This window comes from Quercus robur, chromosome 6 (genome assembly GCF_932294415.1).
Source record: "Quercus robur chromosome 6, dhQueRobu3.1, whole genome shotgun sequence".
Classification (NCBI taxonomy): Eukaryota; Viridiplantae; Streptophyta; class Magnoliopsida; order Fagales; family Fagaceae; genus Quercus; species Quercus robur.
Genome location: NC_065539.1, coordinates 1,858,890 through 1,886,126, shown reverse-complemented (window position 1 = coordinate 1,886,126; position 27,237 = coordinate 1,858,890). Strand labels below are relative to the sequence as shown.

At 35.5% G+C, this 27,237-nt stretch overlaps 4 protein-coding genes and 1 pseudogene across 4 annotated transcripts; 1 reads left to right on the top strand and 4 right to left on the bottom strand.

Annotated features, from left to right (window-relative positions):
• The first annotated feature begins 916 nt into the window (after positions 1-916).
• LOC126690527 (carbamoyl-phosphate synthase small chain, chloroplastic) lies at positions 917-5,743 on the top strand. Its single transcript, XM_050385718.1, has 10 exons — positions 917-1,157; positions 1,912-2,044; positions 3,327-3,415; positions 3,502-3,562; positions 3,652-3,719; positions 3,855-3,983; positions 4,207-4,316; positions 4,409-4,756; positions 4,998-5,163; positions 5,498-5,743. Exons 1-10 carry the CDS (start codon positions 1,013-1,015, stop codon positions 5,545-5,547), a joined length of 1,299 nt encoding a protein of 432 aa, XP_050241675.1. The 5' UTR covers positions 917-1,012; the 3' UTR covers positions 5,548-5,743.
• A 2,512-nt stretch (positions 5,744-8,255) lies between these two features.
• LOC126690526 (2-oxoisovalerate dehydrogenase subunit alpha 2, mitochondrial-like) lies at positions 8,256-13,344 on the bottom strand. The gene is made up of 9 exons (XM_050385717.1): positions 12,983-13,344; positions 11,507-11,644; positions 11,229-11,411; positions 10,937-11,094; positions 10,472-10,571; positions 9,884-9,995; positions 9,640-9,779; positions 9,350-9,535; positions 8,256-8,652 (listed from the first exon to the last, which is right to left on the bottom strand). Exons 1-9 carry the CDS (start codon positions 13,238-13,240, stop codon positions 8,485-8,487), a joined length of 1,443 nt encoding a protein of 480 aa, XP_050241674.1. The 5' UTR covers positions 13,241-13,344; the 3' UTR covers positions 8,256-8,484.
• Positions 13,345-13,917: 573 nt separating this feature from the next.
• LOC126690525 (uncharacterized) lies at positions 13,918-16,307 on the bottom strand. The gene is made up of 3 exons (XM_050385716.1): positions 14,766-16,307; positions 14,503-14,554; positions 13,918-14,364 (listed from the first exon to the last, which is right to left on the bottom strand). Exons 1-3 carry the CDS (start codon positions 14,936-14,938, stop codon positions 14,173-14,175), a joined length of 417 nt encoding a protein of 138 aa, XP_050241673.1. The 5' UTR covers positions 14,939-16,307; the 3' UTR covers positions 13,918-14,172.
• Positions 16,308-16,500: 193 nt separating this feature from the next.
• LOC126690524 (CSC1-like protein At4g35870) lies at positions 16,501-19,303 on the bottom strand. Its single transcript, XM_050385715.1, has one exon. It carries the CDS (start codon positions 18,988-18,990, stop codon positions 16,609-16,611), a length of 2,382 nt encoding a protein of 793 aa, XP_050241672.1. The 5' UTR covers positions 18,991-19,303; the 3' UTR covers positions 16,501-16,608.
• A 2,077-nt stretch (positions 19,304-21,380) lies between these two features.
• LOC126689580 (uncharacterized) lies at positions 21,381-25,919 on the bottom strand (annotated as a pseudogene).
• Between the last annotated feature and the right edge of the window lie 1,318 nt (positions 25,920-27,237).

The following is a 27,237-nucleotide window of genomic DNA, read 5'->3' as shown; positions in this document are numbered from 1 at the left end:
GAGAAACAAAGGGGATTTGACGTGTCATTTTTCCTACCTTTAGATCATTTATGTGCCACACGTCATTCATCTATTTTAAAATAGGAGAGAACGGGAGATTATTGAATAGGAGGGGAGCCGGACTCGAGTGAGCCCACTTCAAAAATAGTGTTGCAAACAAAGGGAGAGGCTCTCCTCCCAATCAAATCTCTCCCATTCTCTCCCATTTTAATAAAGATGAAGGACATGTGGCAGATAAACAATCTAAAGGCTAAAAATATGCCATGTCATTCTCTCAAATTTTTTTTTTTCTCTTTTTCCCTTCTTTTCCTCTTTCTCCCGTTAGCACTCTCCACACCAAAGAAACCGTGGCAGTTGGGATTGATGTGGCGGTGAGTGTTATGGCTAGAGCGTTGACGCCGTCGAGGCTAGCTAGGTCCGGCAGTGGCGCACGAAACGGAGGTCCTCCGATGAGCTTGCAGTGGGGCGAAACTAGATAAGTTGGGCCGTTTGGTTTGACGGCAGAGGCTGGGTTTTTTTTAATGTGGGTTTGGTTTCTCTAGATTTGCGAATATGGGTAGAATGAATATGCATTGTGGGTGGTTGATGGGTTGATAGTGCTTTTTATTTTTAATAGATGGTGGTTTTGAAGAATTGGATTAGATTTTATGTGAGTTTCAGGCATGGGAATTCACAGATAAATCCCACCATCAATAAAAGTTCATGTTTTTCAATCGACGGAAAGGCAAGTCCTGCACCTTTGCCTTCGTTTCCGATGGCTCTGTAAAAATTTATCATCAATAAGAACATGCTTCATTAAAAAAAAAAATTGTAACGTGTTTTACTTTCTACCGTTAGATTTGTTACTTGCCACGTGTCCCCCATCTGTATTAAAATGGGAGGAAACATGAGAGTTTTGAAAAGGAGGGGAGCCTCTCCCCCAAAGAAACTACACTTTATAAAAAAAAAAGCTCACAAAACCTAAACTCAAAAAAGTCTAACTGCCGCGTTCTGTGTCTGTGAGACTTGGAAAATGGTAAGCAAAGCAATGGAATTGGCTGTGACAAACCCACTCACCTGCTTTACTTCATCAAAGCCTCTTTCCAATCCTTCTTCCATTCTTAGGGCTTTCACCGTTAGATGCTCTGTCTCTCTCTCCTCCGACCGTGCCTCCACAGGTATGTGATTCCTTCAGCTCTATCATTCCTGTGTGTTTTATGTTCGCTAATTTTGCTTCATGCATTAGGAAATTTAAACAATACTATATATATATATATTTTGTTTCTGAACTTTTGATTGTGTCAATTCAGTCTATGGTGTTACTGAAATAAGTTAGTGAAATCGGTTTACAAATTGAGTGATTAAAGCTGTGGTTCTAATTTGATTGTTATTGATAAAAGACCAAAGAGTTCAAAGGAAGCATGATTTGTTTGATTTTTGGGCTGTTAATTTTGGTGGCAGTGGTGAAATTGAACCGTTTTTTGAAGACTAAATTGAGGGTATCGATCGTTGAGGGACGAAATTGAACACTTAACACATAATTGGGAGACCAAAAATGGTAGTATAGCCGGAAAGCTTATGTAAAAATTACTATCTATTTTAGAATAAGAACCTACTTTTTTTCTGTATTAGCTATCCACTTTGCAAAAAGCCCACACCTGATTATCTATTCTATACTCCTATTTTGTTAAAATGTCAAATTTTCTTGATTTGAACGGGCACACTATAGCAAAATCTTATTTTGTATAATGAATAAATGAGCTGATGGGGGTGTTTTTTTTTTTTTGGGTTTATTGGCCAAATTTGGGGGCTTATGTTGTTTTAGCTGAACTGATGTGAATGCTCTATCACTATAGCCATCATTACTCATATTGTAATCTATATACATATAGTTATGGTACTTGAAAGTTGATGCAATCTTTATTGCTTTAGGTGTGGCAGAAAGACCTTGGAAAACTTCGGATGCTAGACTTGTGCTTGAAGATGGTTCAATCTGGAGGGCTAAGTCATTTGGTGCTTTGGGAACACAAGTTGGTGAAGTGGTATTCAATACGTCTTTGACAGGGTGAGCTGGTCTATGAATTCTTTATACCTGGATAAGCAGTTTTAAAATTTTCATTTCTTAAGATTTGTTAAGCGTGCCACATAGGCTAATCCAGTGTTATTAACTTGTGAGAGTTTGTTTGTCCCTGCATATTTCATGTTGTATTCTCAACTATCCACTGGGCACCCTTGCATTGGCTTGGACTGTTGATACAAAAATAGGGTGGCCTTTTTCCATTAGCTAGAAGAAACTTTTCTATTGTTATTGATGGTGTTTCATCAATTTTAGTTGTGGGTATGGTTTAACTTACACAAATAACTGTACACCTTTGAAACTAATTTATTTTATCTGGAAGTACAACTAAGTCAAGGAACTTGCATTTTCTCGCTAAATTTACAGTAATATAGTTGTTAGTGATGTAGATGCTTCCACATTTGCACGTTGTTTACAAGGGTGTGATGTAGTAAAAAGTGATATCATAGACATTATCAGTCAGTGAGGAAATTACTTATAAATAAAAAAATAAAAACAAGAAAAAGAATCAGCTAGTGAAGAAAGTCATGAGAAATATATTAATTCATACATTATATCAAATATCTTTCTTGTTTCTAGCACATCAATATGCTGACAGATACCTGCATTGCCAATTATGACCAAGTTCTGTCCAACATATCAGTGCTGATTTGGGATTTGAGAAATGTTTTTTTCATAAAGATAACAGAATGTTAGCATTTCTAGGCCAAAATTGGATTTGAAAGAGCAAGCCAGAGAAAAGAAGCTTTGAGATAATATACTTTCATCCTAATCTCATCTACTGAAAAAGGGGACCTGCTTTACAATATTGTCAATCTATTAGAAAACCAGCCACTGTTAGGCATGTTCAGCAAGTTGCATGGAAAAGTTGGGATTCACAAAACACGAAGTATTGAACATGATATGCACAGTTGAATGAGCAGTAACATTTTATACTTGATGGCTTAAAACTAATCAAGTGTTATTATTAATTGGATGCTGATGATTGGTTTTGATTGTATGAATTATATGTTATGATGGAAATGAAAGGTGTACTTTTTTGCACTTGGAGCTTCCAGTTCACACTTGTACATGTTTAACACTTGTAACATGCTTCTATTTTAGATCAAGGAGTGCTTTTCGTTTGGTACTTTGTGCTTTAACCATGCCTAGGTGCACTTTTAATAATAGTGAGAGAACTTATTATTAAGGTTCATGAGTTGACTAGTTGTGCAATGTGCATGCTCATTCTTGGAATTTGATTTTTGGTTGTATTACATGTATACTGCAGGTATCAAGAGATTCTTACAGACCCTAGTTATGCTGGACAGTTTGTCCTGATGACAAACCCGCATATCGGCAACACTGGTGTAAATTTTGGTGGGTGAAATTTGTACGTTGAATCATTTCAAACTCTTATGTCTTGGATACTATTTGAAATCTAATTTCAATGTCTTTCATGTCAGATGATGAAGAATCAATGCAATGCTTCCTTGGTGGTCTAGTCATTAGAAGCTTAAGTATCAGGTACAGTTTGTTAATGCTGCTTTGGACTTTCATGCTAGCGACTTTGTTGTTGAGCTGTGCTCATTTATTTTTTTATAAATTGCTTCCAGTACTTCAAATTGGAGATGTGCAGAAACACTTGGTGATTATTTAGCAGAAAGGAACATCATGGGGATTTGTAAGTTATTTAATATAGCATGAGTTATCTTAAGACCAATACTTTTGACATGTGCAATTTTAAATTATTGAGCTATTCTCTCCATGTAACTTCTGACCTCCCTTCTGCTTTCGATGCTGTGCCATTATCCTGCAGATGATGTTGACACACGTGCTATTACCCGTAGATTAAGGCAAGATGGAAGCCTTATTGGTGTTTTGAGCACAGAAGAATCAAAAACAGATGAGGAACTATTGGAATTGTCCCGTTCATGGGACATTGTTGGTAAGGATTTGATGCTGTTAGTTAAAGGGATTTGTAAATATTAACATTTCAAGTGGGGGATGGGGGATTTTTACCTGGATGTCTCCATAGATGTCCATTGGAAACACTAAGAGGTGCCAGTTGACCTAAAGGTCATTGGCCAAATATTAAAATTTTAAGTCCCTATTCCCTAGTTTTTCTGCCAAAATTTTAAGTCCATAGTTTTCTTGCTTTTAATTTGCAGGTGTTGATTTGATAAGTGGTGTTTCATGCAAGACCCCTTATGAATGGACTGACAACACAAAGTCACAGTGGGATTTTAACGCCAATGGGAGAGATGGAAACACTTTTCACGTTAGCATTATTTAAGTTTTTTTGAAATTACTATCCCTAAATAATTTGGCATTTTTTCTCACTATTTTTTGTTGTTTTTGTATGAACTGAAGGTTGTTGCATATGATTTTGGGATCAAACATAACATACTTAGACGCTTGGCATCCTATGGCTGTAAGATTACAGTTGTCCCTTCAACATGGCCAGCTTCAGAGACTCTAAAGATAAAGCCAGATGGGGTTCTTTTCAGCAATGGCCCCGGAGACCCTTCTGCGGTTCCTTATGCTGTTGAAACAGTGAAGGAAATACTGGGGAAGCTTCCTGTTTTTGGAATATGCATGGGTCATCAGTTGCTTGGCCAGGCATTAGGAGGTAAAACCTTTAAAATGAAGTTTGGTCACCATGGTGGAAATCATCCGGTTCGTAACCTTCGGAATGGCCATGTTGAAATTAGTGCCCAGGTGTGTTAATTTTATTTAACTCTTATCTATTAACTTTTTCTCTCCCTTAATCACATTTGAACTTTTCTCTGAGGAACAGTTAAATATGACATTGACGAATGGTTTTTTTTTTTCAGTAATACTGATACATTAGTAATTTAAAACTAAGAAATCACAGTTTGTCAAAGTAATGTAATTCGTTTGTAAATTATATATATATTTTCCATGGGAGTGTTTTCACTATAAATTTATAAATTGGCAGAATCACAACTATGCAGTTGACCCTGCATCACTTCCTGAGGGTGTGGAAGTAACTCATGTCAATCTTAATGATGGAAGCTGTGCTGGTCTTGCCTACCCTGCACAAAACATCATGTCTCTTCAATATCACCCTGAAGCATCCCCAGGACCTCATGATTCAGACAATGGTAATGGACACCCTCTCTCTCTCTCTCTCTCTCTCTCTCTCTCTCTCTCTCGCACATGCACATATAGAATCAATTTTCACCCATTGGGAAGGTGCTCACATCATTTGTATTAGAGCATTCCTTGAGATATGTATTAAAGTAAGTCATGGCTAATGCAAATCTCAAAGAATTCCGGAGTCCAACAGGCTAAATGGATGAGAGAAGAGCTGGTTTTGTGGATTTCCTTTTTAATTCTTCTTTGTAGCTTCTCTATGCCCATATTGTGAATTATGTTTGTATAGAACGTATGACTTAACTTCCATCACAGTATTGACATAAGGTTTTCTTGCTACAGCTTTTCAGGAATTCATAGTGCTGATGAAGCGAGCAAAAGAAAACGCTTAAGCACACAAGGTGGCAGTTTAAGCAATCTTAGTAATGTCCATGAAGTTCACATCGGCTATTTTATGTGGAGGAGACTAGTGTTGTATTGTCAGTTTTGTTAATGTTTATAGGATTGGTAAAATAATTGACAATGTTCTAAATTGAACAAGCCATTGATGATTTTAGAAGAATGAATGATTTAAGATATGTTGATGCAGGCAGGGGTCAATCTCAGTTTTTATCTTGTTTTATTTATTTTTAAGTGGTAGGGGCAATTTTGTAATTTCATGATGGGTTGTGCTGGTCCATTGGTTTTTTATTTTAGTTTCATTTGAGTTTAGTTATTTTTTTTAGGTTTAGTAAAAATGCCCAAGGAGTCCAAGTCCTAGTTTTTGGGAGTTTAAAATAAAGTCATATTGGAGAATAATAAAGTTTTCAAATTTTTAGAAAGTTATGAAGCTTGTTATTGGTTTGTGTGATATAACATTTTCTGAGTTATGATACCAAGGAACTTTAGGTGTGATACTTAGAAAGTCTAGGTGTGATGCCTAGAAGTTTTTTTTGAATAATTTTCTTTTGTTCTTAATAGTTCGTTTGGATTGAGGAAGAGAGAGAGAGAGAGAGAGAGAGAGAGAGAGAGAGAGAGAGGAAGTAGAGTAGAGTAAAATTAGTCTATTTTTAGCCAATTTTACCCTACTCCCTCCCTCTCTCCTCAATCCAAACAGGTCTAAATTCCCAACAACTTAAACCCTGTCACCCTTTAAACCCTAAAAATCCAAAACTCTAAAACCCAAAACTACACATCCATTAAATAATCTTAAAATAACTCTTAGAAAGTCCTCTCAGTATTGTTGACTAATAGTCTAATAGCAACCCAAATCTTAGATTTTCCCCTTTGTTTTATCCCCGAAACCATACTATTCCTTTCCCCACTAAAAACCTATAATCCCTATTGTTTACACACCTAGCAAAATGTACCTTTACCCGAAATGTATACACCTAACTAAACTGAAAACATAAACGGTAAACCTAATATTTTTACTTCTTCAACTTGCAATTTGTCATCATTTGGGATTTTCAACATGTGTATGTAGACGTTAGTGATATTCTTTTCCCTTTTCTTCTATTTATTTGAGGTGTTTGTCTTAAAAATCCAATAGAACCTTCTAATCATTTGAGTTGTGTCTTAAAATCCAATAGATCCTTTTTTCTCTGCGATTTCCCATAGGCAGCTTCCGCAAGTGACTACTATCAATGTTGAGGTTACATGATTATTCTTTAAGTAAATGGTTATATGGATTACTTGCAAGAAACAAAGATCATCAAATTTGCCTTTTGAGTAACCTTCTTTGGAATGTGTCAGATAGTAACTGTTTCAACGATGAGAAATATATTTTAATAACAAATTGATTTTAGTAATTGTGGTGGGGGGTTTTGTTGATCAATCCTTTTATCCATTCACAACTCTGTGCTAATATTTCATAAATAAGTTATAGTAGAAATTTTATTATTTGAATCACTTAGATAAAATAGTTTTCATTTAGGAATTTGTAAAAATTATGTTTACCAATCTTGTACCATTACAAAATATGTATAAGTATAATTTTTACTACACATTTATATTATTAAATTATAATTTGATATCTTAGAAACTTATTTATAATTTTCACAATCCAATATCAAGTTATGTTTTTATACATGTATCCATATAATGATAAAATATTATATATATTTAAACTAAACCTTATACACGAGCTTGTTCACAAACAAATCGTTATGTTTGAACTTGAATAATTTAATAGTTGAATCCAAACTTATGCTTGAGCTTGACTTGTTTGCTAAATAAATAAAGATAAAATAGTTTTATTTTTTAAAACCAAATCTAAATTGTTTATAAATGACTTGGTTCATTTACAACTCTAGCCTTATCCAACATCGGAAGTTGTTGCATGGGTAGGGTCATTGACCTGTTGCATGGGTAGGGTCATTGACCTCCCAAGATGGCTTTGGTCTTCGCTAGTGGACAGGCATTGCCTGATGGATAAGGTACAATGTTCCTCATAGGGTCATTTACTGTAGTAAAGATACTTTACTAGCTGAATTAGCAAACACTCACACTTCTAAAATTTTCTGAGTGTGATTTTATCATTGTTCGGTATCACTAGTTCCACTCTTGGTTTGGTTAACCCTCTAGACACTGAACAAGCCACCAAAAAGACTACATACTCTCATATATTGATAAGACTTTAGGGGAACAACAAATTTCACAAATGTCTAAGGTGACAAACCGTTAATGGTGAATAACAAAATAGTGTTAGTGGTGAGATCATATGAAAATCAATAATAACATTGTTGTATTTGTAGCATTGCCTAGTTGCCCCTATTATATGTGCGGTGGTAGGACCAATGAAAAGTTTGTGAAAGTATGATTTTTTTGGGTGTTTTGTTCAGTGTCGCTAGTCCACCCTTTTGGTTTAATGCTCTCAACTTCAGAGTCAGAATTTTGTATCTCCCTTCTTTTTTTTCTTTTTTTCTTTTTTTTCTTTTTTAATTTTAATGCAGTTACAGGTGGCCTCCTTGTGTATAATGCAAAAACCTCCATGCGGCTATAAAAGTGGCGTGCTTGCTAATTTAAGATATGTAGTTCAGTTGAACTCTTTATCACAATGATGCTAGACTAGCACTTTGCAATTCTAGTTTTAGCAAATCAAGTATCAGTTTTTCATCCATGTCAAAATTACGGATGTCAGCTGGCATGGATTGATAAAGATTCAGCAAAGCAAGGTACTAAGGCATTTGTTCTTGATAAGATGGAGGTCCGGGTGCATGTTAAAGTTAGATGGCAACCATCTGATATGCTTTCACTACCCTAGCAGTAAAAGAATATCGGGTGCAAGAAAACACGTTCAAGCTTTCATGAATGAACTAAGCTGCATATACATGCACATTTGGATTCATCTAAACAGGAACATCTGGCATGTAATCCTGTGGGTGTCTTTTCATGGTTTCTTTAAGAAATTTCTCCTGCTCACAAAGATTTGATGGGGGAACATTATATACATCTGTAAAAAGCTCGGCTATTGGTGGTTTATCTGCCTTTTCTGCCACTTGAATTGCATGTAACATCTGCATGAAAAGTGTCATTGGTTAGAAACTTGCAAAACCTGTATTATACAATTTAACTACGGGCCCCAATAGTGTATTTAAAACAACTTAAAATGACCTTTAGTGGCTTATGAAATAACTCATTTGCAGTTCTTACAGATTGGATCGAAGTTGTATCATATAATATTGGCAGTATTTAGTCTATATCCTAAAAATATAAATGTTAGTTATGTCCCTTTATTTTCTGAAGCATAGTGATAGACCATCAATAATCTTAATAAATTTAAGACAAAGTTATATGCGTTAGAAAGTGCTCTAAGTTCTGGTATTTATTTGTTGGTTTTGTTTTTTAAGGTGAGAGAGCAGAGCCTGCAGGAGAGAGACCTTTATTGCAAACTTTGATTATGAACATCTTGTTTTCTTCTAGAAAGCAAGTGATTTCGCCTTTATCTAGTCCTCTTTTCTTTTTTCATTTTTTCCTTTTTTTTCCAATCAATTCAGTAGTAAATCTAACACTTGACTTTGCAAGCTCCAACGGAACACTTTTGCATTGATCTTCCAAATACCAATTCATAACCTTTTTGTAAAACTGGTGTTTCCTGCTTCCTATAAGTTACTAGTTTCAAAAGGCATGAGGAACTAACACATGGAGATATAGTTTTAGTTTCAATAGGTCTATCTTATTTAAATATCTTTTTAACCATACTGTATGTTTTACCTGCTTCCTCACAGATGTTCTTAGCTCTGACTCATCCTCACTGCACCACCAACCATTGCTTTCAATCCATTTTCTAAATCTAGCAACAGGGTCTCGTGCTGATCTCCACCATTCAATCTCATCAACAGGACGGTACTTAGTGGAATCATCAGAAGTGGAGTGATGTCCCACACGATATGTTAGGGCCTGTTAACGAAAAAGATCAAACTGAACATAAGAATGTGAGACATCTATTTTTAACATCAAAACTGTAAGGCCCAAAAAACTGACAAAATAGATAACTAATTTACCTCAATCAAGATTGGTCTGTTTTCACTAATTGCCATTTCACGTGCGGCATGAACTGCAGTATAAATGGCTAGAGTATCATTACCATCTACTCGAATACTTCGAACTCCATAAGCAGGGCCTTTAACAACAACACCGTCACCTGCCAGTGAAACAATACCACAAACAGGTTAATATACCCATTTAAAGAGACAGTAAAAGGAATTTTAAAGTAAAACAATGCACATGAGAAGGAAGGAAGAGTACTTCGAAACTGGTCTGAAGTAGGGGTACTGATAGCCCAACCGTTGTTCCGACAGAAAAATATAACTGGCACCTCCATAACTGCCGCAAAATTCAAAGCAGCATGGAAATCTCCCTAAAATGATTGAAGTATCAAAAAATATACAACCACAATCCAGAGTCAGTGAATTCATAAGGCTCCCTGGACAGCTAATGAAAATAAAATCATTCATTTGTCTTTCATTGCCTTGATAGCACTGTCTATTCTTTTACTTTCTAGAATAAGTCATGGAAAACGAATTGAAATCATTACATAGAATTGAGGAGTCACAGCCAGCCATGGTAGATAAGGATATGAAGAGATGTTTTGGCATTAAGAGTTCTCCCTTAAAGGCAATGTGTTACAGCATCTATTTTATTTTTTTGATAAGTAGTGGGTTATAGTATCTTTCATTTTTTACACTATTGCCAAATGGTTACTGAAACTATAATAAAAATAATTTCCTAAAATGTCCAATGGCTTCATTCCATATGTTGTGTCCAAACTCCCCTATAAAAAAAATTAAGAGGGAGAGAGGTCTCTTTTGGGTTATACAGTAACAATACGTTCACCTCACTTGTGCCGCCATCACCAAAATAAGTGATCACACATGCTTTTTTTCTGTCCATCTTCAAAGAATATGCAGCACCCACTGCATGGGGAACTTGCGTACTGCAAAAAAGAAGGTATATTTGTGGCTGTCATTTTCTTCATGAAGAGTGCAAAAGGTTCTACATGAACAGGAGTGAAGTTACATAGATAGTTTGGCCATGGCCCCCAAACTTTCTCTAAGTTATAGTTTTGCCCTTACTTCTGACCTTAATTTTGCACAAAATATAAAGGCGTCCCCCCTCCCACTTTTTCTGTGTGTGTGTTGAAGGAGAGAGAGAGAGAGAGAGAGAGAATGTATATGCCTCCCCTATGTTTGGTCACACTTCATTATGACCATTACTATTTACTTTGGCCCCTCCAATCTTGCAATTCTGGCTCTGTCCCTATACATGAAAGCACTACGACATAAACAGTTTATAACTTACGCAATTGTTGCTGCTACAGTGAAGTAATTGTGCTTGTGAGACCCATAATGGATAGGCATCTGCCTCCCTTTCCCATAATCATCTTTGTTTCCAAAACATTGGTTTGCAAATTCTTGGAGGGAGAAACCACGCCATAACAGAACCCCCGGTTCCCTGTACTGCACAGCATACAAATTTTCTTCTTGCATTATTCACAATCTCACTCATGGGCATGGGAATGGAAATTTTGGTGATTATATACTGCTTAGAAGAATAGTAACACGAGTATGTATTTCATGCATGTGCTTCTAACCTGAGGGAAGACAAGGTCATCAATGGTGAGTGCTGCTGCTGATGCAATGTTAATGGCCTCTTCTCCAATTGCAGTTGCATAAAAGGAAATTCTTCCTTGCCTCTGTGCTTCATAGAAAACAGAATCCATGGTTTGCAACGTAACCATGTCACTGTACATTTTTACAGCAATTTCCTCACTGACCTATAAGCCCATAAAGGTCTGTTTTGTTGGATATATTTTTACAATTAAAAATGAATTACTTCATCTTGAGAGGGGAAAAATTAAAGGTGGAATACCTGTTTAAATTTGCTGCTCATAATCACCTGCCCATTGTCATCAAGTACACGGTAGCAGTGTACCCGCTCCACAGGTGATTCAGATATGAACCTCATCTCAGGGGTGAATGCAACCTTTCCTCCTGGGAAATCTAAGACCTGCAACAAAAAGGGACCCAAATGAGTATGAAAGACACACACACAATTTTTAAAAATAATGATAATATAAGAAAAAAGTGTAGTTTGGAATAAAAATAGAAGAAGAAAAAAATGCATGATGCTCTGTCTAGAGATTCAAGGGTACTTTTGAAGAAATTTCAGAATAAATTTTTGCTGGCCTGCATACTGTCTTGTTAAGTCTCTGATGATGCTTGTGCCTCTTATCTATACCCATATTCAGCATTCTAAAATTCTAATTGCTTATTCACTTCTAATTGAAGAGTGGTACAGCCCGTACAGCTCTGCTTAGTAATCATTCCAACAATGGTCACCTTAAAAATGGATTAACAAACTCTCCATGACATCCCTTCAAATGGTATAACAATTATGGAGGTCATAAGAAGCCATTATTTCTCCAACTTGCTTCCAGAAATACTCAAATATATGCACATGAAATCATAATACAATTTTTTTATTATTAATATTTTTTAAATTCATGCCATGGCACAATTTTGCTGAGTACACATGAAAATTTTCATTTCATAACACATTTTTAATTTACCGAATTACTTGATAATAAAATTAGTGTAATATATATATTTGTAATAGCCTTGAAAATTCACCTTGTACTCATCATAAAGACTGCTTCCTTGAACCTTAAGACATCATTAGTGATAGGAGATGGACCAATGAAAATTAAAAAGTTATTTACTAATCTAAGTAGGTAAAAAAATGTCATCTTTAAGTGTAATGTATAATCTCTCTTACATACTTGACCATACATGGGGCAACCAAACTGCTTCTTAGCCATCCATGACAAAACATAACACCAAATGTCAACAAAAAAGTTTAAGTTCTAGGAAGATGTAGAAAGCTTCACATTCTGTTGCACAATTTTTTTTTTTTTTCAAAACTACTAGGAAACTCAAAATTCCTGCAACCAGCGATTTATTTACATGTGTATTTCTTCATTTCTTCATTTTAAACAAAGTGCATTGCAGCTGAGCTGATAATTGAACCTTTTTTTTTTCTTTTTCTTTTTTAAAAGGAGATGATGAAGTTTATTGGCGTAATCCGAAGCCAACCTCAGAAAGGAGTACTCTAACTCTTGACAGAACTGTTTAACGGGACCCCATTTGTTTTCCCTTGTCAACAAATGCCTTAAAACCCCAAATTTGCACTTCGCAATTCCAATGAAGCACATTATAATTCATCAAATATAGAGATCCCAAACAGCACAAGAAACTCAATCATTTGAACCCTATATGAATGTTACACTGGCAATGAAAGTCAATCTAAAGCTACACACACAAAAAAAAGTTCACATTCAGGGTGTACCTGATTATGATGAGCATGATTGAGAGAATCCCATTGTTCTTCGACTTTGGTAGATTGAAAACGGCGAGTGGAGAGAAGGTTCACCTTAGTAGAGAAATTTGCAAATGGGTCTCTTAGATTTTGAGCGGTGGGAGCTGTAAATGGAGGTTTTTGATGATGCTGATGGGTTAAAGAACTCGAAGAAGAGCTCAACAAACCCATTTTAGATTTAAGATAATAGAGAATACTTCTTGAAGATGTTCTCAGACAGAGAGCCATTGGAAGATTGGTGGTTTCAACTTTCAAACCGTAGGAACTTGAGTGAAGATTGAGAGAGAGAATATATATGTTTTTGTGTTTTGTGGGAATGTATGTCTTTTTTTTTCTTTTTTTTTTCATCCCAATAAAAAAAAAATTTACATTGTACTTAACTAGAACCCAGAACTGGCGGGGTAATTATAGAATATTCCAACAATACTGTTAAATGTTAGCATGGACACAAATACGAGTAATGATATGATAATACTGGTATGACACAGATATAGCATAGATAAAGTATACTAAATGAAATGTTCGTACTCCTTAAATTAAATATTTACTCGTCAAATTTACATAAAACTTATTAATAAGTCTCACTTATTAAATTAAGAACAAAATTTGATTACAAACTTATAACCAATGACTATAACTCCCAATAAAAAGTTTACATGACTATATATATTTTGAAAAGTAAAATTCATTAGATTGTTCTTCCTTTATTTTTTTTTTTCTTTAACCGTTTGGAGGGGGTAGGTTTAGCAATTTTGATTTTGAAGATTTATTTAGCAGGCAAGATGTGTTTTATGGTTTCAACAAAATTATTGATTTAGGTTTTGCGTAATTTGTGTATATAATGAAATTGATGAGATATTCATCGCCCTCACATATTTTCCTACCAGAACAAACTTGAAACCAAATACTCTTTAACAATGACTACAATTGAAATAGACTTAGTGAATATACAAGAAATGATCATAGCCCTCTCAGAATATGTACAAGATGCATTTGAATGCATTCATCTCACAATATTTACAAACCGATTCCCAAAATTAAGACTTGAAGTGCATACTCATACTAATAGTGCTACAAAAAAAAAACCCCTCAAAGTGGTGCTCCTAGTGAAGGACAATCATATTCTTTCCTCAAAACTGCTGCATCATTTTCTGAAGCTCTCATACTGGAGAGGCAGATGTGAAGCCAAATTTATCAGAGAGCTTAGTTCGTGTAAACGGCGAAAGAAGTTCCATTTGATGAACAAATTGCACGTCGTGAACCAATGGGTTATCTGTTCTTCCTGGAGGGGACCCCGGGTAACAAGATGGTGTGCACCCATTGCATATAGAATCCCTTCCATCAGTACTATTCTGTGTAAGCACTCACATTAAACCATAAGAGATGATCAAATTGTATTGGACATTGAAACTCTTTGAGGAAGGAAAATATTGGAGTGGAATAATATAACGCAGACAAATAATAATAACAACAGCATAACATGTACTTACTTTTTCAGAAATTATATTCAGAATATCTCTTCTCCCCTCTATATTTGGTTGGCTGATTACAAGGCATAACAGTAAGTTGTATGATATTATTGAAAAAAGATTTTTTTCTTTTTTTTTTTTTTTTTGATGAGTAGATTTAATTTTCATTCTATTAACAAATCTTCGGCACAATTTTATAATGCTAGCATTAATGTTTGATTTTAAAGTAAAAGGAAAAAAAAAATGAACAGTTAAAAGAGGACCAGTGTAAAAAACAATCAAACCTGTGCTTGCTACATCTTTGGGGTTTGAGAAATTCAGGAATGGCAGGCCCAATCCGACGGGGCTTAGGGCAGAGGGGCTGGTCATTGCCTCTAGACCCAAGCTTGTTTGTTTCTGAACCTGAATCAACAAGATTGCTTTTCACTGCTGAATGATGCATATTGCAATATTGCATAACTCTCTCCTGCCCTGAGCTTGACCCTCAAAATTGAAGAAGAAAATCAATGTCACAAGTAAATGAAACAACTTACTTGTGACTCACAATTTAAGTCTTCTTCATCAAAATGGCAATTAATTAAAAACTTTCAGTTAATTTAATGGTTAGCCACACGTTTAAAAGAGAGAGAGAGAGAGTTGCAAGTGAGAAATTACTGATAAGTGGAGCCACATTGGATTGTAAAACCTGCTCAAGTGTAGGAGAGAGAGCATTTGCTTGGCTAAGAATGGTTAAGGATGTGTCTTGACCAGTTGGCTTTTATCTCCTAATTTTTCTCTATTTCTCATCTTTGCCTACATTTCATTTGGTCCAAGTAAATTTGCACCCACTTGTCATCAAACTCCCAAAATATAGCTCACCTTGCATTTTCAACACTTTCTCCAATGCAATTATAATTTTTCAAATATTCATTTAGAGCATCACAACAGTTTCTTTTTCATGGTGACTATCATGAGGCAGGTCATGCGGAATTGCATGAACCCTCACGTTTGCAGCATGGACTACTGGATGTTTTGGGTTTGACCCCACTTTTTTGCTTGTAAAGCATGCCTGTTTTAACAAGATAAATCTGGATAGGAGAGAATAATTGTTCTATATACATATATATAATTGATAGAATAATTGTTATATATGGTCATGTATTTTGTGCTGCTATTTTTTTTTTTTTTTTTTCAGTAAATGATGAGCTAAACAAATACTAACAATGAAGCATTAAATCTAATCTGACCCCTTCTCAATGCATCATTTTGGATAGTGAGATTGAGAGTTATTTTCACATGAGCACCTCAAATTTTGGTTCCCACTTTTAATGACAAGAGGTAAGAAATAAAATGCTTAAGATAGGCCTTGATCAAGAGTTAAAAGAGGGTGGAGATATTATTCAATACAATGGGAAGAAGCCATGTGGTCTTACCATAAATAAGAAGAAGCTATTTCTTATCCACTCCTAATTTTAGACAGTCCACATAGTCACTAAAACTCATAAGGGCTTACTTATATTGGTCATGAGAACCACATGTATAATATAATAGAGGGATTGAATAATTTCATGATACCTTGCCTTCAATGGTAGACATTAGCGAGGGCTTGAGGCATTTTCGAAACTAAGTCATCTATTATACTAATCATTTGTAGTTAAATTCATCAAAACTACAGTAATTTAGAGATTCAAACAATTCCCAAATAGCTCCATGAAGCCACTAGTTACAAGAAGTAAAATGAATTTCACACTACTGAACTTGAACCCTATAAATGAGCATGACTCTGCCATAAGCAGTCAAGAACAAACAAATCAAATGGGTTGCAAAAAATGAAAGAATTGGAGGAATGTGCATAATCCAATGAATTGTGTACCTCCAGCAAACCTTCACCGATTGGGGGGCTTCAAAACAAAGTCAGAGATAATCTGCATTACATGCATTACAGACTGCAATGTACTATGTGAGACTTTAGCAGCATATATACAAAGTAAACAAGAATGAATAAATATAATAAAACACGTTTACAATTACAAATGAACAACAGAGAAATAAGTTTTTTTTTTTTTAAATAAATTCTATAAGGCCAACAGAGAAGGATCTGCACAAGTCAACTAACTGATCAATAATGTGTTACAGTTACAGCTCCACTCATGAATTATATATATCCCAATCGAACTTAGGCTGAGAAAAGACCTCATAATCAATTGGCCCATCTACAACATTCTCAATAGTCTGTATGCCTTCCAAAAGAGCTGGGTGAAAACCATCATTATTAGACGGCAGCAATTTATATATTACTAACAACCCAAGTGTGAATATAGCTTGCAGCTTAGTGGAGTCTCCTTGGACCGAGAAGAACAAGAGCATCGAGAGCAAGTACAGATCTACGCAGAATCGCATGATGCTCAATACAGTATCCATTAACGTCCCATCATTTCCGGCAGGAAAACCCCGGACTCTATATACAAACAGAAAGTTATACTTGTCAACCACATACCTATAGCCAAAATAAACTGCACCAACAGGAACCACAAGTGGAGCAAATGATGAATATATCATGGTCAGTGCAAATATTGTCAAATTGAATGCATAATACTGTGCAAAATCAAATGTCTGTTTTGGGGCAGTCGATGTTCTATTGATTGGATATACAGAAAGATCTTGGCCCGGGATATCGATAGATTCAATACTATTGAATCTAGGACTGTCATACATACTCTCGGGTATCAATGGTCTCCTAAGACCATCTATTTCTTGATGCTCTAATGGGTATTCTTCAGTTTCAGGGACCAGCTGGAGCATATCATTCTTCCTGAACTTTTGAATATTCCTTTTAATCCAAGGAATCGGAGCCAATAGATCAAACGATATACCCAAAAACGTGCTCGTGATCAAAAATGCAAGCGAGGAAAGGCATGATCTTGACAAGAATGATGCACTCATGTATTGCTCAATCCTCTTACAATCCTCCCCATCCAAATAACACCTTCCCATACTCAACAATGCACTCTCTAACGAAGACTCGACTAAAGCCCTTAGGAGAATCAGATTCACCAAGAAGAAGCACACCAGCTTCAAAAGTGCAGCTCTTTGCTCCCCCGACACTGTAAGATGCCGTTCAAACTTAGAGAGATATGAAAGAACAGACGGGATTATTATATACATGCTCACAAATATAATCACATTTGGCAAGAACTGAAAGATTAGACTGGCGAGCCAGCTCGAACTTTGCACCCAAGCCAACCATGACTGCGCACTATCCATAGCTTCTGCATTTATAATCCGACCCGCGCCTTTCACAGCACTGATCACAGCAAGTGGAGAGCTGAAAAACAAGAGTATCAACAGCAAGCAAGTGTTCACCATCACTCTCCGCAATCTCAATTGAAGCTTCGTCGAACCCAAATGATTCCAATATATATCTGTAGCCAAAGGAGCTCGTTCGACCTTCCATTGATTCCTCTGCAGCCTCAACTCCACAATAGAAAAGAACTTCCCAAACCGCTTCATCCTCTCGTTCCGAAAATCCTGAACTGCTTTATTCGCCGTGTAAACATCCTTGAACACAACAAAGGCAACACCAGCACCCGGTGCTCGCCCTTCTTTATAAGCAGCCAATTCGGTCTCTAACTTAGCTCGCGACTCTTGTAACTTTCTCAACTTATCTTCATCTGTGAATCCCAACTTTTCCAGTACATTTCTCCACATTGTATTCACGTAAGTCACCTCAATCTCATTGAATTCGCGCGAGTCTATTCGAGCAACCAAACGAGAAATGTTGTCCCTAACCCTAACCAATTCGGTGGCTAAATCATCCAAGGCACACAAATCGATCGGAAGAACAACGCGGTACACCTTTCCGGGATACTTGTACTGGAAATACTCATGTAAAGCGCTTCGATCATCGGCGCTGAGACGCTTTGGAATTCCTTGCACCATTATAGTGAAAATCGCGGTTGAATTCGCAGCCGGATCGCTCAGATTTCCATTCCCGTCTCTAAACCTAGTGAAACTCAACCTCTCTTCGATCGCGGAGAGACCGAAATGAACCAAAACGACGACGACGACGACGAAGAGGAAATGGATCCAGAGCAAAGGAGAGCCTTTGGCGATGTGATTGATCGTCGTTTTGAAGAACTGGTCGTCGTTCAGAGAAGCGGTGCCGGCGTAGAGGTTGATAGGGAGAATCAGGAAGATCGAGAGGAGAGCGATGGAGGAGAGTACGGCGAAGCTTCCGCCTTCGATCAGGAGGAACTGAGCGGCGTCGGCGCCGCAATGGCGGGCGATCTCGCGACACGTGGCGTGCCAGACTGCGAGGAGCTTGGTGAAGAGGGCGGTGGGACCGGGGATCCGATGGTGGTCGCTGCGGAGCTTGATGGAGAGGAAGATGACGACGCAGCAGATGGAGCCGATGGCGGAGATGTTGAGAAGGTACTGGATGTTACCGTACCAGGCATCGACGCCGCCACCACCGTCGCCGTCGCCGTCGGGGGAGGGAATTGGGCCCAGGCTCAGGCCCATTGGATCCATGGCTGAATATGATGATAGATTCTTTCTAGGGTTTAATTACTTTGGGGGTTTTGGAGTTTAAGGAAAATTTGAGGTGCGATTGGGTGGGATATACATTTTGATTCATGAAGAGAAGAGGAAATTTGGGGTTAGGGTTTAGGAAAATACTTTTCGTGGAAAAAATGGAAAGCGAATTTCACTGTGTATTTCCGTTTTGATTGGGTGTCTACGAGGAATTGCCGAATTGGAAACTTTTTTATGAAGGAGAATCTTTTCAGTTGAGCCCACCTTGGGTTTGATTTTTTTAAAAAAAAAAAATTTGTGGAATGGGAAATACAAGAAAGAGAATAGAAGTTTTTGTGGTATCAAATTTTATCAGCACAAAAATGTAAATAGATTATTATTTAGACAAAATTTGCAAAATAATATTATTTTAAAACTCTGTTTTTGAAAAAAAAAAAAAAATGCTAGATTCCCTTTTTTTTCTTTTTTTTATAAACACAAAAGTATGCCACTATTCACTCAGGTGCCATGAGCTAGTGTTAATTAAAAAAAAAAAAAATTCTATATTAAAAAATAAGGTAGATTTGCAATAAATTTATAAAATGGTATCATTTTATAAATAATTAATATTTTGGTCAAGAAGAAGAAACCCAACATAAATAGAGCAGAGGATTCTCCCGTGCAAGCCGCAACATATAATATATGTCAAAGGGCATTTGGTAGTGAAAGTAAAACAGTTATTCTGTTTGAAATCCGTTTATTTTGTTGAAATTAAAAATTTTTTGTTTAAAGTACTGTAAATAATAATAAAAGTTATCTGAAATAGTACAGTGAAACCCACGAATAGTTTCAAAAAGTACAATGGGACCCATAAATAATAGCAAAAAATAAACCAGTTTATTTTACTATTCAGCTTATTTTTGTTATTATTTATGAGTCTCACTACACTTTTTGATATTATTTATAGGTCTCACTATACTATTTCAACTAACTTTTACCTTTATCTACAGTACTTTCAACAAGAAGTTTTCAATTTCACCAAAATAAGCGGATTTCAAACAGACCTTAATATGCAAATATTATAAGATACACTTCAAAAATATATTTATTTTTTGATAAGTGATTTTAAAAAACTGTGTTTGTTTGACAAAATTATTTTTGCCAACTTATTTTACTATTTAACTTTTTTTTGTTACTATTCATGGGTCTCACTGCACTTTTTTATATTATTCATAAGTACTACTATACTATTTCAGCTAATTTTTACATTTATCTACAGTGCTTTTAACAAAAAGTTTTCACTTTCAGCAAAATAAGCGGATCCCGAACAAACCCTATATATATTATAAGATAAATTATAATTGTTGATTGGATATCCAATTGACAAAGTTAGTGCAATACTTTTGCATTTTTTGGCCGATTGAGATAGTTGCTGTAATCGGTGGAGAAATAACCTCTATCTTAAGTGGACCTAGCATGGAGTATTTAGAACATTGCATGCACATTATCAGCTATATGAATGAACAGCAAGTATTGATGTACAAGAAGATAATAACAGCCATTGCAAAGCATTTTCATTTTTTCGGTTATATACTCCAGACAGAGTACGAATAATAAATATATTATGGTTCTCAAATACAGAAAATGTGCATGCAGATTCTTTTTCTTTATAAAGCTGAAAAAATGTTACTAAGTAGTAAGTAATATGTATATATGACTCAATTCTTTTCTTTTTTGGTTAAAGTATATACAATTCGACTATTTGTCCAAAAGCCAATATATAGAATGATAGACCACCGAGAGAGGTGACCTAGCAGTCTTGGTGTGAACACAGGAGCACTAGGTTCCATATTTGATTGCTAATGGGTGAATTATGAGATTTTTGCCTGCAACTAGCCTAAGCTTCTAGCTTTCTTGTGGGGTTAAGGTGAGGTCTGCGATCACCTCCAACCACAGTAACTATGGCTCAATCCAACATTCTCTAGCAGAAATGCCCCTATGGTCACACCCAGGGGGTGAGTCACCGTAGTCGCCCCCACCCCGCTTTTGTTCATCAAAAATATATATATATATATATATATATATATATATATATAGAATGACATATGGTAAAGACCTAAATTTTTTAGTTTTAAACTCCAAGCAACTCGACTTCATAAATAGCTTGTACGTCCCAAACTTAGATTGCGTTAATTGAATATAGAATCTCCATCTTTCTAGATGAATTTGTAGGGGAAAAAGAGTCATTGACATCATTTTCACCATCCTGTTTCCAAGTATCTTTGTCTGAAAAGACTTAAATCAACCCTATATTTATATCGGTTGAAAACTTGAAAATTTTCTAGCTTGGGTCTTTCAGGCAATCATTGATCAGCTAGATTTTAAGATGTATAGATAGGTACATTAAATTGAAAGAAAATCCTTTTCAGCACCAAATTTCCCATAAATCAATGAAAATGAAAATACAGAGAAGGCCACAATAACTAGAGTCTTCAACATTCTCTCTCTCTCTCTCTCTCTCTCTCTGATCGAAAAAGGAAAAATAATTTTACTGATCAGACTAAAGAGCATCTCTAGGAAACAGAAAACAAACAAACCCAGATAGACTTGTTAACCAGGTGAATATATCTCGTATTCAAAATGTAGGCATTAGAGGATCAGATATAAACAAATATGGCTCATAGAAGCAGATTGATAAAAACTTATCTTTCAAATCACATAACCATAGATTGAGGTCCATCTGAAGCCTTACATTTCTTTGCTTTTTTCTTCTTCCCTCCATTTTTGTTCTTTTTCTTTGGTTTCTCATCTGTAACTGGTTGTGTGCCATGTAGGTGTTGAAGAATGGCAGCCAGGAAATCCAACTGGAAAGCAGGATGGTTAAGAACTGTACTCAACTGTTTTCTTTCCTTCAAGCTGATGACAATGAACCCAGTATTACATGAGACAAATAACGCAATGCAAAGGAAATCCAAAGCTTGCAACAGGAATTCAAATACTCACATTAACTTTTGCATAGATTTACAATTCAGCTTGAACTGAGCAGCAGGACTTGGTTGCCATAGGGTCTTCAACTCAGGAAGGAACTCTGAGAGGGAAGATAGATCATATGCTTTCAATTTCTTCTGTCGGCTTCAAAGTTTCTTCTTCTGAAAGAACATACATTAGATATTTAAGGTACTATAGAGCTTGAATATTATTCATAAATAAATTTCACAAGTGCAATCAAACAATTTGCCACAACATATTAGTTTAAAAGGTTTAAACAAAACAAAAGAAAGACATCACCTTAGATTTTTTCTTTTCTTTTCTTTTCTAATTAAATAAAGATAAACAATTTTAATACACAACAGAGTCCTGACATTATCCCAAAAGAAATTGGTCTATATTAAATAAAAGAGTGTTCTTTGTAGAGTTTCCTTGATTTGGAGATTAAAACCATGCCTCCACGCAAAGTCCTTAATATAGACTATAAACTCAAGAAGAATGGAATGAGAAAATATTATTCATAAATAAATTTCACAAGTGCAATCAAACAATTTGCCACAACATATTAGTTTAAAAGGTTTAAACAAAACAAAAGAAAGACATCACCTTAGATTTTTTCTTTTCTTTTCTTTTCTAATTAAATAAAGATAAACAATTTTAATACACAACAGAGTCCTGACATTATCCCAAAAGAAATTGGTCTATATTAAATAAAAGAGTGTTCTTTGTAGAGTTTCCTTGATTTGGAGATTAAAACCATGCCTCCACGCAAAGTCCTTAATATAGACTATAAACTCAAGAAGAATGGAATGAGAAAATATTGAGGTTTACAAGGCTTTGCTAAGATTTTGTGGACCACCATGGGTTCTTTTTATCAATCGATCAGTTTATCATATCTGTAATCCCCATATCATAATTTTGCTGCAATATAGTTTGTGCTCCAAAAATATTTGATCCAGGCTTTACATTAACTTTTCTTTTTTGACATTTTAGAGATGAAGGTTCAAGATTCTGTTCAATTGTCATCCTTTGACATTTGTCACTTCCTTTTTGCTATGTAAAAAAGGGTAGGAGGAACTAGTTTGTGAAAGATCCTACATGAGCCTTACCATAGTGGCACCCATCCACTAAGGAACCAACACTAAAGCTGAAACAGTAAGGGGGCCATAGACACTCCCTCATGAAGGTTCTTCAGTCATAGCTTGACGGCCCTGACAACAACCCCATTGGGATCTAAGCAGCATAAGCCAGTGAGTATCTTGCCCGAACCAACAACATGCCCTCAAACTCAAGACAATGATCCCAATCGAACCACATGGGAGTAAACCTCCATCACTGGGCCAGTCACCCTTGGTGGTGACATTTGCGCCCCCCCCCCCCCCCCCAAAAAAAAAAAAAAAAAAAAAAAAAACCAAAAATAAGCAGCAAATAAATGACTCAATGTTGTATCTTGTATCCTAGAGGTTGATTGAATGAAGATACTCACATTTACATATACGTTGAACAAATAGGCTAAGTCACCTATATATTGCATCATGTGTCATTTTTTTTAATGCTACACCCTTAACTTCCCATCCCCATTATAGACTAGAATTGGACCATGCTACCAGCCTCAAAATGTATTTGTGGATCCTGCATACCACCTGATTAACATTTGTCCACATCCTTGCATTTAAAAAAAAAAAAAAAAAAAAGCATTTTGTTAATATTGTAAAATTTATTTGACAAGTACCAAAAATATATGCCAAATCGCTTTAAACCCCTATGGAAACTCCGATACTATTTTAACTTAAATGTGCAAACACCCCTTTAAGGAGTAATGTCTCAACTCTAAAAGTTTGGACCTATGGTTTTACCTAAATTAAAACAATCCAGAAATAGATGGGCAAACAAAATGTGTAATGGAGCTAGACCTTTATCACAAAAATTCAGTCCATCAAAAGGAAGACAGTCTTTACAATTTTGCGATGCAGGCAGGTCCTGACTGGAACTTTTTTGCCACTGACAAAAACAGGACAGATGATGCTACAACTCCTAACAGCAAACTCAATAATGCAATAACCAAACAGCCTATAAGTATGTAAGCACAGTTCAAACCACACACCAATAGCAACAAAAATTAACTCTTTTTTCCCAAAAATTATAAATAGACCATTAATCAATATGATGAAGTTCCTCCATCAAAGACACAATCTTGATTATTGCAAATCCAAGTGTCAAAACTCTACTAAACTATTAGTGGCAACAATATAACAATAAACAACAAGAAATTTCATTTAAGAATCTCACCTTCTCAATAGCCTTTTGGGCACTCAAAGCGGCAACAGTATCTCTAACCTCCGCATATTTCACCCAAAAAAAATTAAAAAATAAAGAAGATAAATAGTAGAAAAAATAAAGAAAAGGGAAGAATTTTAGATATTCATAAATTTCGACAAACAATACAAAGAGAATATATTAAAAGAGCATTAAGATTTTGACAATTGAGACACACAAAAGTAGACAATTTTTTTTTGATAGGTAACACACAAAAGTGGACAATTAATGCTAGAATGAAAAATCTAACGACAATCTTTTATATATATAAGAAAAAAAAAATCTAATGATAATCAATCCTTATGAGACCAAAAATGATTCAACTATTAACAATTGACTGAGCAATATATTATTGCAGAAAAAAAAATCAGCAATAAATACTCCTAAATCAAAACAAATGAGGCCAAAAAGATTCCACAACCAAAAAAGGTAACAAATGACTACTGCACAAGATTTAACACTGGAAAAACATCATGGTGAAAAATATGTTCTAGAAATGCTATTATTCAACAATTAACAATTGACTGAGCATTCAGGATTTGCTTTGTAGGACCAACAGTCCAAATTTTCAAACTTGAACAATTCAGAGAAAACATCCAAACTTACTTGTATAAAACTGGTGTTTCTTCTCAAATTTAAGGTCTGCTTTAGACATTGATTCTGGTCTGCATAGTTTTTCATGATTAAAATTATTAAATCATATAGATATAGAGCGATGAAGCAGAAATGAATTGAATCACAAAGGTTTAAAAAAAATAATCATATTAACGGGGTTGCCAAAATGATATTGATAGTCTTACAGTGAACGTGACTTGCCCATCACTGAAGGTTTGGAGCTTCCAGCAAATCAAAATTGCGTGTGAGCTAACTTTTTTCTATAATCCGATGGTTATAATGAGGAAGGGAGATTTGAACACTAGACGTCTCTGTTGAAAACATCAAAAGGTGTCAGCTCTGTCTCTTGGCAAATAGGCGTGTGAGCTAACTGCTAAGCTCAAAGCCAAAAATTAGAGTTTTGGAGAGTGAGACAAAAACAAAGGGAACATAATTGAAACTCATCAAGGAAAATAACATGAAAAGAAAGGAGTGGCAGAAGCAGCTCAATCTCTATAAAGGGTAAAATTTGTTTGGACGTAAAATGTTTTCTGCCGGAAAATATTTTCAACTGAAAACATTTTCAAGAAAAAAAAAATTCCAGTGTTTGGCTGTGTTCAAAAAAAATCCACATACCTAATCTCACAAATATAACATAATGAAGAGAAAATCCACAATACCAGCCTCTAACAGAGTATAAAATACACAATACCAACATCAATTTCACAACAATCCAACTAACACCATATCCAATTGATCACAACAGAAAACAAAATCTCATAATAATTTCAATATTATTGAAAATTTTTACAACCATTATTTTCCAAATCTAAAATACAAACTTTCAGGAATTTAGAGAGAGAGAGAGAGGGAGAGAGAGAGACTTACCGATCGGTGACGGAGGCGGCGGCTGTGGTTGTTTGGGGAGGAGTGGGGATGGCGGTTAAAAGTGGGTTTTTAAATTTGGATTCGGGTTTTTGGAGCTCAATAACAGGTCGGTTGGGTTTGAAAGAAAATGTGGATTGAAACCTGGGCAAAAATGGCCCAATACCATCAATTTTGGAAATAATTTGCCCAGAAACACTGTTTCTGAACTATATAGCAATGTACTACTTTTCTGGTACTCGAGCTTGGTGAGCTTGAGTACCATCTTTTCATTGGTCAAACATCTTCTCAAAAAAAAAACGCCGCTATAGGGCCCGAAAACGTCACTATAGGGCTTAAAAACGCCACTATAGTGCCCCTTGAACCTGTTATGGGGACTTATAAAAAAATTTTGCAGGAAAACGCCGCTATAGGGCCCAAAAACGTCCCTATAGAGCTTAAAAACGCCACTATAGGGCCCCTTGAACCTGTTATGGGACTTATAAAAAAAATTTGCAGGAAAACGCCGCTATAGGGCCCGAAAACGTCACTATAGGGCTTAAAAACGCCACTATAGGGCTCCTTGAATATGGGGCGACAGTGGATTAAGCTCGAGTACCAGAAAAAGTGGTACATTGCTATATAGTTTAGAAACAGTGTTTCTGGGCAAATTATTTCCAAAATTGATGGTATTGGGCCATTTTTGCCTTAAAAGTTTGAAACCTGAAACTAATAACAGATTTTGGGCCTCATTCTTTAGGCTCCAAAGCCAACACTTTTTTTTTCTTTTTTATTTTATTTTATTATAAGCCCTTTTTTTTTTTTCTTGTTGGGAAGAGAAAAGCCGGCCCAATTTGTCACATATATTATTTTTTTAGAGGGTCGCAAATTTTACTGCGTTTAAATTACATTTTTTCTCCTTTATTTATTGAGGGATATGCAGGGATGGAAAAAATCAAAAGATTTTCATATTTTAGATAAAATATGTTAATTTTTGCATGTCTTATAATATATGAGAATTCTTAATCTAATACTTAAATACTTTTTTCCCCCTTAAAACTAAACACACATCATTAATTTCTGAACAAAAATATTTATTTTTTATCCAAATAAGATATTATAAATGTCTATCGATGTTTTTGTTATTTAAGAAAAAACTCTATAATTGTCAAATTATTAATTCTTTAATTTGGACTCTGAAACAAGCAAAAATGCATGTGACGCACTCGTTGGAGACTTTCTATAATATATTAGATTAGGATGTTGTGGGTTGGGCTACACACGAGTTACGAAAAGGTGCACGACACACTCATGAGGGGTTGTCAGTGATATATTGGATGAAGACGGGGATGAAATTAAGTTTGCATGGCAGTTATGGATTAGGCTGTACACACATGTTACAAAAAAGTGCGTGACAGAGTCACAAAACTCAAGAGACTATCACTAATAGTCTGATATATTAGACGAAGGTGGGGATAACGTTGAGTTTGTATGGTTGTTATT